This window comes from Anastrepha ludens, chromosome 3 (genome assembly GCF_028408465.1).
Source record: "Anastrepha ludens isolate Willacy chromosome 3, idAnaLude1.1, whole genome shotgun sequence".
NCBI lineage: Eukaryota > Metazoa > Arthropoda > Insecta > Diptera > Tephritidae > Anastrepha > Anastrepha ludens.
In genome coordinates, this window is record NC_071499.1 from 39,043,436 (window position 1) to 39,051,684 (window position 8,249).

Here is an 8,249-nt window from a genome sequence, read left to right on the forward strand (position 1 = left end):
AAAAAACGTCTACTGAGGTGGAAAAAAGTTATTACTTGTAAATTTAGGAATTATCGTAAAATATTATTTTTTCATCCCCATTTACCATAAGTAATGAGACAATACATAAAAGATTGCATATACCCATGTGCCGTGACGTCAGTACATAAAATAAGCAAACTACAAGAAGAGGAAGAATAAAAGAAATTTAGTGGAAAGCCATGAATATAAAATAAATGGCACACACATACATTTATACGAGCATATATTTGTGCACAATCCCTACAAGGCAGCTGGATATCATATAAGGACTCATATTATCAACATCACTATCCTCATCCAACTATACATTTTTGTTCTAGCCTTGGGAAAGTTCTGATAGCTTCCCCTTATCGGTCTCTTCTACCAATAGCGATTTCTTATAACTGAAAAATATATCTACTATGCTCTAAAGGCATTTTTCATTTTTGTTCTCAACAAGTAATCAGTAATCAAAATGAGTAGTTTGGCCCATCAGCTACTCATTTTCGTCATCAAAAAGTAATCAACACAAACTCCTCAATAACTCCTCAATTCCGTTAAAAAGTAATCAGACTGAGGAGTTTCGTTAAAATGTTTTATTTAGAAATTATAAAATTTATATTTTACGGAGATCCGAGCTCACTTTTACCCAAGCATCTACTCATTCGGCTATAGCGACCTTACAACAACAACAGCCAAATTTCATACTAGAACTTTTTTCAGAGCAGCCACATTATAAGTATTCAAATGAGTTGCCTTGGCGTTAAAAGTACAGTAGATATATTTTTCACTTATATGAAATTGCTATTGGAAAAAGAGACATATAATTCACACCCCCTGTAGCAAGTCACATATCATAATAATAGAAAGCAAACAAACGAATTACAGTTCATACACAATTGCCATCAAACACGTAGTGCAAGCAGTGGGCAATTTTCTCAAAACCAAAATCTGCAAATCCAGGCTTTGTGTGTAGTATTTAGAAGCATATTACACAATATTCATAGATTGAGTTTTGGCAACCCTTCATTGAATTTCTTCCATTTGCTACAGTGAATAAACTTTCACATAAGAAGCAGAAAAAATAGTAAACAGCTGTTTGTTGATTAAACGTGAGTTTTCACGTGTACAATTTGAACCTGGAACTATTTGCCAATAACAACAGTATTGTGCTTGGACTTAATTGAAAAATGGGTGATAAAATTTATATAGATAAAACAAGAAAATATAATGATGCCGACGATTATGAACCTACTGATTCTGAAGATGAATATAACGAAGAGGAGAAAGAATTGTTGCGCCAGGTTCGAAAAAGCCGTAGGAAAAGCGATGACACAAATGAAAATGAGCTAATGGCCTTTGATGAAAGTAATGACGAAGAAGATGAGGATGGCGATGATGTCGGCGCCTTAATGCGCGATAGTGACATAGAAGGTGCCGAAAGTGATGATGACCTTCCGGATACCACCGATTGGGGCAACAAAAGCAGGAATTATTACAATACAGATTTTGTGGATCCCGATTACAGCACCTACACTGCAGAGCAGGAAGAGATGGCGAAGGAAGAAGAAGAGGAGGCTAAAAAAATACAAATGCGTTTGGCGAAACAAATGAAAGAAGAGGATTTTCTTTTGGATGATGCTTTACTTCATGCAGTCAAACCAAAGGACAAAAAGGTAAAGGCAGATGTAGTGGAAACAATCAAAGTCAGCGCTGACCTAGCTGGTATAGCGAAACGGGATAAATTACGATTGCTTCAAGAAGATTCACCAGAATTCGCGCCACTTACGAACGATTTTGAAAACTATTTAACGGAGGTGGAGCAACTGGTATCGCCAGTGATGAAATATGTGCGCCAAAATAATGTACCGATGATTCCGGCATTGCAATTTGCAGAACTGTATCAAAATATAGCCTTAAGCTATTGTTCCAATGTGGCGTTTTATCTGCTGCTTAAAGCTAAACGTGCCGCTGTACGAAATCATCCAGTTACAAAGCGATTGCTTCAACTAAAGAAACTAATAAAGCAGCTGCAAGACAAATATGACAACATAATACGTCCGCAATTAGAGGCGCTGTTGGAGCGTATTGTTGATGGTGATAAATTTCAAGTGTTAGAAGTGAAGGATGCCATAGAAAGAACCAAATCAAAGAAACCTAAATTAGGAATACTCAAACAATACGATGAAAAAGTTAAAATTGATGACAAAGTACAAGCGGCAACAGATGACGCTGAAGAAGGCGACGAAATGGAAGTTACAGATGGTGTACAGGAGGCGGATGAAGATACACGTCGTGGTATTACCTATCAAATCGCCAAAAATAAGGGTCTCACACCAGCACGAAAGAAAGAATTGCGGAATCCGCGTGTCAAGCATCGCAACAAGTTCCGCAAAGCGTTGGTACGACGCAAGGGAGCAGTTCGCACTGTACGCAAGGAGACGAAGCGGTACGGTGGCGAAATATCCGGTATCAAGGCGACCGTCAGCAAGAGTGTCAAGTTCAAAGTATAAACAGTTTCAAATTTACAATTATTTTCTAATAATAAAAACTGGATTTCATAGGAATTTTCCAATCACAACGCAACGTTGTTCATACAAAAAATATATTAACCTTTATTTTAATATGGAAGGAAGGAAATAAATTAAATCAAGTTAAATATACATAGTAATATTCTGTATTGCTTTTAAATATTTCAATTCTAATCACTAAAATTCACAATACGGTAGACAATTGTCTCTGGTAAGGTATGAGTCACGGACTAATCCTAGTTGTTTTCAACAAAAATTCCGCATTACGATCTTTATCCAAACACGAGCAATACCTAATTTATTTCTGTAATAATTTGCGAAAATCATCATTTGTTTTTGACAGAGCTGCTCCATTGGTAGATTTATTGTTTACTATATGTGAGATTTTAGAATCCAGCGCAGTAGTAAATTGTTTGCGCACTGCTGTTGGTATGAGCGACATACGAGGCTTCTGTTCGAACGCTTTGCTACGTTTGTTGCTCAAACCCAGAAGTTTATTTGTATTTATCGTTGAAGTAGCAGATTTAGGTGGTGGTGCCGAGATCGCCACTGAAATCTAAATATAGAGAAATAGAATTGACTAATTAAATTAACGTGACTTCCTTAAGCACATACCGAATGACCGCGCAGTTCAAGCTGATCAGTACCAAGAACTGCCTTGCCAGCTGCTGCCTCTTCTTTGAACTCCACGTAAGCGATATTTTTGAATTTGCCACTCCTACAAATTAAATTACAGCATATATTTATATGACTATGTGTAAAGAGTAAGTTGCTTACTTGTGATATACTAAGCGAACATCCTGCAGCTTTCCAAATGCTCCAAAAATTTGTTCCAACTCTTCTTTTTTGGTGTCATTAGGCAAGCTTTTTACAAAAAGTTTCTTTGGTTCCAAATCATCTGCATTAATATAAACACTCTTAATAACGTTAATTACAAGATTTGGACCAGTTAAAAACTAAACCTGAATATTTGAACTTTTGCCGTTTCTCCTTATCTCGCAAAACACTGGATATGTACAATGGCCGACCTTTCAAAGAAATTCTGTCCAGCGACAAAGCCTTCTCAACCTCAACCTGAAATGTAAGTGTAATATTCTATAATCCAGCAAATGGCTTGATAAACTGCATTTTAGTACCGCGTTCTCTAGTTCTACATAGCCAAAACCGCGACTTTTGCCATTCCCAGAGCGTATCAGTGTCACATTTACAACTTTTAAGTCTCGCAATTCGGTACGAATATCGTCTTCAGTTAAACTAAAGTATGATCGTCTTATTATTAGTTACCTTTTTTAATATTTAAGTATTTTACCTGTAATCCAAATTACTAAGGAATATACGTAAATGATCTTTTGTCAAATCTATTTCTTGATTTTCGTGTTCTTTGAATGTGGCGGATTCAAGGCGTTTTGGTCCAGGCAGACCACCAATCCCACCGCCACCGCCACTACCACTCGGTTGCATGTCTTGCTTTTTTTCTTCCGTTCTTGTTTTCTTCTCCGGTACAGCGAACTCAGTGGCAGCTGTTGTCTTGCGCTTTGTAGCTTTATTACCCTTCATACTTGTCGCAGTGTCCGTCTTAAATTGGCTCATTTGTGCATGATATTGAATTAAGAATTCGGTACATTCTTTTGTACAATTATTAAGAGTTTTCGTAGTGCCATTACAACGCTCGAAGCGTTCCCAAGCCGCAGCGATAACTGATGGATTGTCAAGACCCGGTGAATGCAGTGCTTTACGGTACAATCTGCAAGTAAATATTGGATGAAATTGATAAATAATATTTGTTTATATTATTCAGCTTACTTACTTTCTCGTCGCTTCCAAATCTCTGCGCAGCTCTAAGTGCACAAATTCTATCCACAGACCAGAACGCGTCGCGTTGTCGGAACTTTCTACATTGCCACATTATGAATAGACAAACTATTTTAAAACTAAACTTATTTAAAATCACTATACAAACCCATTGCGGTAGTCCAAAGTTCTTTGCCGCGTTTCGCATCGGATAGTGGCCCATATTCTAGACGTCCCCAGAGTAATAATATCTCACAATTACAATCGGCCAAGACACCCCATTGTTGGCCGAGAATTGTCCAGGCTAAATTGAAATTCTTCCGCAAAATATCGCACTGAAATTTTTTAAATAACTGCATAAATTTGATCTCTATTCTGTGTATTGAAAGAACATCTACCTCGTCTTCATTCTCGTAGTCAGTGTGCCGCCGCAAATATGTCAAATACTCCATCCAAACAGTCACAGCAGACTCAGCGGTTTGAAAACCAGCTGACATTGCGCTTTCCAAAATTTCTTGCACCTCCTCACGCGACCGACCCATCTGTTCCAGCAGTAGCATGTACTTTACATATAGCTTTTCCGACCATGTGCAGTTCCGCAGAGCGCGTTTATTAACATCCACTGCGGTTTGGCGAAAGGTGGGTAAATTTTGTAGCTCTTCCGGACGCCCATATGCATCGCGGTATGCAATGAAGTCAATATATGTTAGCCAGCAATCTATATTTAAGCAGCAATCGGCAACCATGCGTTCGTAAACTGTTTGCAATACGTTTTCATCAAGGAATTTATCCGACTCTTTGATGTAAGTGATATACACTTCCGCACGTTCGCGGTAACATTTGACATCCAGTTCTTTAAGTTTTTGTTCGAAGTGCAAAATTTTGCGCAGGTGATCCTTAGCTTTAAAGTAATTTTTGTCGATGAGTTCCCAACTCATTTCATGCTTTATCTGATCTTTGTTCTTTTCATAGAAAACCTTAAATTCTATGTAGCTCTCTTCCATGTTAAAGAGGGGATATTTTAGTTCTTGCAAATAACTTTTGATGTACGCCTCTTGTTTTGCTTCCGAACTGCATGAAATATAATGTTATTGCATACATAATATCTGCAATATAAAATATTTTTTACCTCATAGAATTATGGGCTGTGAGAAACTCGCGATATAGCTTAAAAAACTGTTGGCCATCAAGGCAGTGCAGTCCGTAAGTGCCTAACAGTTCACGCCATATCTTCTCAGGATCGGCACAACGTGGGGCTATTGATGCAAACTCCAGCGCAATGGTTGTTGCTAAAAGTAAGAAAAAATCAATAACTACACTCGTACCTTAAAAACGCGTCTCCTCTACTCACAATAATAGTCATCCAAAGCTTTTCGAAATAGGCCCTCAACAAATTCCATTTCTTTGGGCGATAACGCAACATTCATTTCAACGCTTAAATACTTAAGCCACAAATCTTGTGACAAGGGATATGCAGTAGAAAAACGTTTATATGCCTCCCGTATAATATCCAGATCGTCTGTATTGCTGCAATTATTTGACCGTAAATTCAGTGTTCGCGCTTTCTCTTCGTTATATCAACATTCAAATTTACTTACTGTGCTAATTCGCAGAGCTGCACATATTTATCGTAAACATATTGATTTACTTCCAGCTCTTTAATTAACTTTTTGTATGCCACAAGTGCTTTTTCCGCTTCGTCCGATTCATCGTCGTCATCATCACTATCGCTATCGAGCCCACCTCCCTTAAGCTGTCCTGCCAAGACTTCCTGTGCTTCAGTCATTACTTCATCCTCATCACTCAAGCCGGCATCAGCTCCCGCTGCATCATCTTGCAATTGTACTGCTTCATTCATGAGTGAATCTTCATCTGTGAGTATTGCTGCTGGAGGAGCCAAAGCACTCAATACTGGTTGGATCTTTGTACGCACAGTGTCATACTCGTCGTCAGATTTCAATAAAGCTTCCTCCTGAAATAAAATAAGTAAACACAATATATTTATAAAAATTTGATGAAGACCCCCATTCCAATTTTAATTATTACTTCTGCCTCATCTATTTCCTCCATTTCGGCTACATTTTCTTTTGTAGTGGCGTGTGTATTTTCTCCTGGCGAACTCATCTTTTTTCAATCTTTATAAGATTATTTGTACGAACGCTTTTTCAATTCTAATTGAAAATAACAAGCCTGTAGACAAAAAATAAATTATTCTTCTTCTTTTCTCCTCTTTTTAGGTATTCACAAACAACGTGGTGATATGTTCTTTGTGGAACATAATTTTAAAAGGAGTAACTCTAGGCTTACATGGGCAACTTTTCAGGCAATTCGCCTATCAGTTTCCAACACACATATTTTTTACCAGAACACTAACACTTTTGCAAATTGCCCATCAGTTTTATACAATTGTTATCTCAAGACGGTAGGCAACAACAAAGTTTTTTACATTAAAATGTTACGACAAAAGAAAGTAGAAAATAATAATAAAAACACGAACTACATTGAGCAGCCGGCATTTAGTTGGAGCTAGAAGTTTACGACGATGGAAGGAATGGAACGGCTTTTCGTCATTTCATTTTGTGCTGATATCCTGCACAAGATTTGCCTTGATTTTGAGTGACGAGAAAATTATCATTTGTTTCCTTGTCGACAGCAACTGGAAAAAGAGAAATTTGAAAAGGTAAATTAAAGCGAATTAATATAAGGCAATACAGGGAGTTAAAAAACAAACTTCACACATACAGTGCACTCGCGATAACTCGAACTAATTAAAACAGGCGCTGTTCGATTTATCGAATTTGTTCGACTTATCAATTGAGTGTGCTATGTTAAAAAAACAGTCATCGATATCGATTTTTCGATCGATTGTTGAAAATGGAAGCCAGTAGAAAATTTCTGTAGTATAGTTTCGTTATACGAATTACATTTTGGTCCATTGGCTGGATCAATGGTGTCACATTCGGCGGCATAAACATAGTTAAAATTAAACCATCCTCGGACTTTAATTCGATTTCGTTGGGATGTGATGGGGCATTATCAATTAGAAGAAGAGCCTTCTCAGGTAGTCCCCATCTTTCAAATTTTTTCTTACCTAAATATTAAAGTCATTTAACTTGGTTAAACAAATTGTTTTAATGAATCTGGATTTTACCTGCGGCACGAACGAATTATGAAACCAGTCTTTGAAAATCGCCGAAGTCATCCAGGCTGATTTGGAATTTTTGTACTCCACCGGACAGTTAAAATTTTTGAAAACACGAGGATTTCTTGCTTTGTCAATAACGAGAAGTTTAAGCTTATGGTTGCCGCTAGCGTTAGTGCAAGCCATAAATTGCCTTATCTTTCTTTTTTATAAGACTTATGGTGGACTTGGCTACCCCATATTCCTTCGCTAGAGAAGTAACACTACGTCCACGTTTAATTTTGTTAAGGACTTCAGCCCTCTCTTTTAATGTTAAACACTTCAACCTTTTACGATCCATTACTCACGTGCACTGATATACTACAAATGACAAATTTAAAGCAATTTGGTCAATGCAAGATGTTGTTCCCAGAAAACTAACGGGATATTAACGCCGAAATATTCATATGGACAATACACTAGTATACATATAATTTATATACATATACTATTACATATGTATCTATGTACAAAATGTACATGTTTGAAAAGAATGTGTGTACAAATAAATTTGTTTTTTTGTTCGAGTTATAGCGCTTTTTTATTGTTCGAGTTACAAAGAAGTCAATAGGGGAAAAAATGTGTTCGAGTTAGCTCGTCGTTCGACTTAGCGGCTATTCGAGTTACCGCGAGTGCACTGTATTTTGTTTGAGCAATTTGGTGGTTTGGTTGCCAAAATGTCCATCAGAATGTAAACAAACAAACGAAACCACAATAAAGAAACAGATCATTTCAACATTCAAACT

The 8,249-nt window shown here is 37.2% G+C and overlaps 2 protein-coding genes across 2 annotated transcripts; one reads left to right on the forward strand and one right to left on the reverse strand.

Annotated features, from left to right (window-relative positions):
• Positions 1-1,084: 1,084 nt before the first annotated feature.
• LOC128857777 (something about silencing protein 10) lies at positions 1,085-2,614 on the forward strand. Its single transcript, XM_054093526.1, has one exon. The coding sequence runs from the start codon at positions 1,191-1,193 to the stop codon at positions 2,511-2,513; it is 1,323 nt and encodes a 440-aa protein (XP_053949501.1). The 5' UTR covers positions 1,085-1,190; the 3' UTR covers positions 2,514-2,614.
• A 21-nt stretch (positions 2,615-2,635) lies between these two features.
• LOC128857776 (squamous cell carcinoma antigen recognized by T-cells 3) lies at positions 2,636-6,556 on the reverse strand. The gene is made up of 13 exons (XM_054093524.1): positions 6,369-6,556; positions 5,921-6,294; positions 5,674-5,849; positions 5,452-5,611; positions 4,721-5,393; positions 4,492-4,657; positions 4,339-4,423; positions 3,841-4,275; positions 3,668-3,785; positions 3,494-3,605; positions 3,309-3,429; positions 3,147-3,249; positions 2,636-3,087 (listed from the first exon to the last, which is right to left on the reverse strand). The coding sequence occupies exons 1-13, from the start codon at positions 6,444-6,446 to the stop codon at positions 2,830-2,832; spliced, it is 2,859 nt and encodes a 952-aa protein (XP_053949499.1). The 5' UTR covers positions 6,447-6,556; the 3' UTR covers positions 2,636-2,829.
• Positions 6,557-8,249: the final 1,693 nt, after the last annotated feature.

Coding starts and splice junctions, on each gene's coding strand:
- LOC128857776 (XM_054093524.1), bottom strand. CDS start 6,446: ATGAGTTCGCCAGGAGAAAATACACACGCCACTACAAAAGAAAATGTA. Junction 5,850..5,920: donor CAGCTCTGCGAATTAGCACA/GTAAGTAAATTT, acceptor AAATAATTGCAG/CAATACAGACGATCTGGATA. Junction 3,786..3,840: donor CTTAGTAATTTGGATTACAG/GTAAAATACTTA, acceptor ATCATACTTTAG/TTTAACTGAAGACGATATTC.
- LOC128857777 (XM_054093526.1), top strand. CDS start 1,191: ATGGGTGATAAAATTTATATAGATAAAACAAGAAAATATAATGATGCC.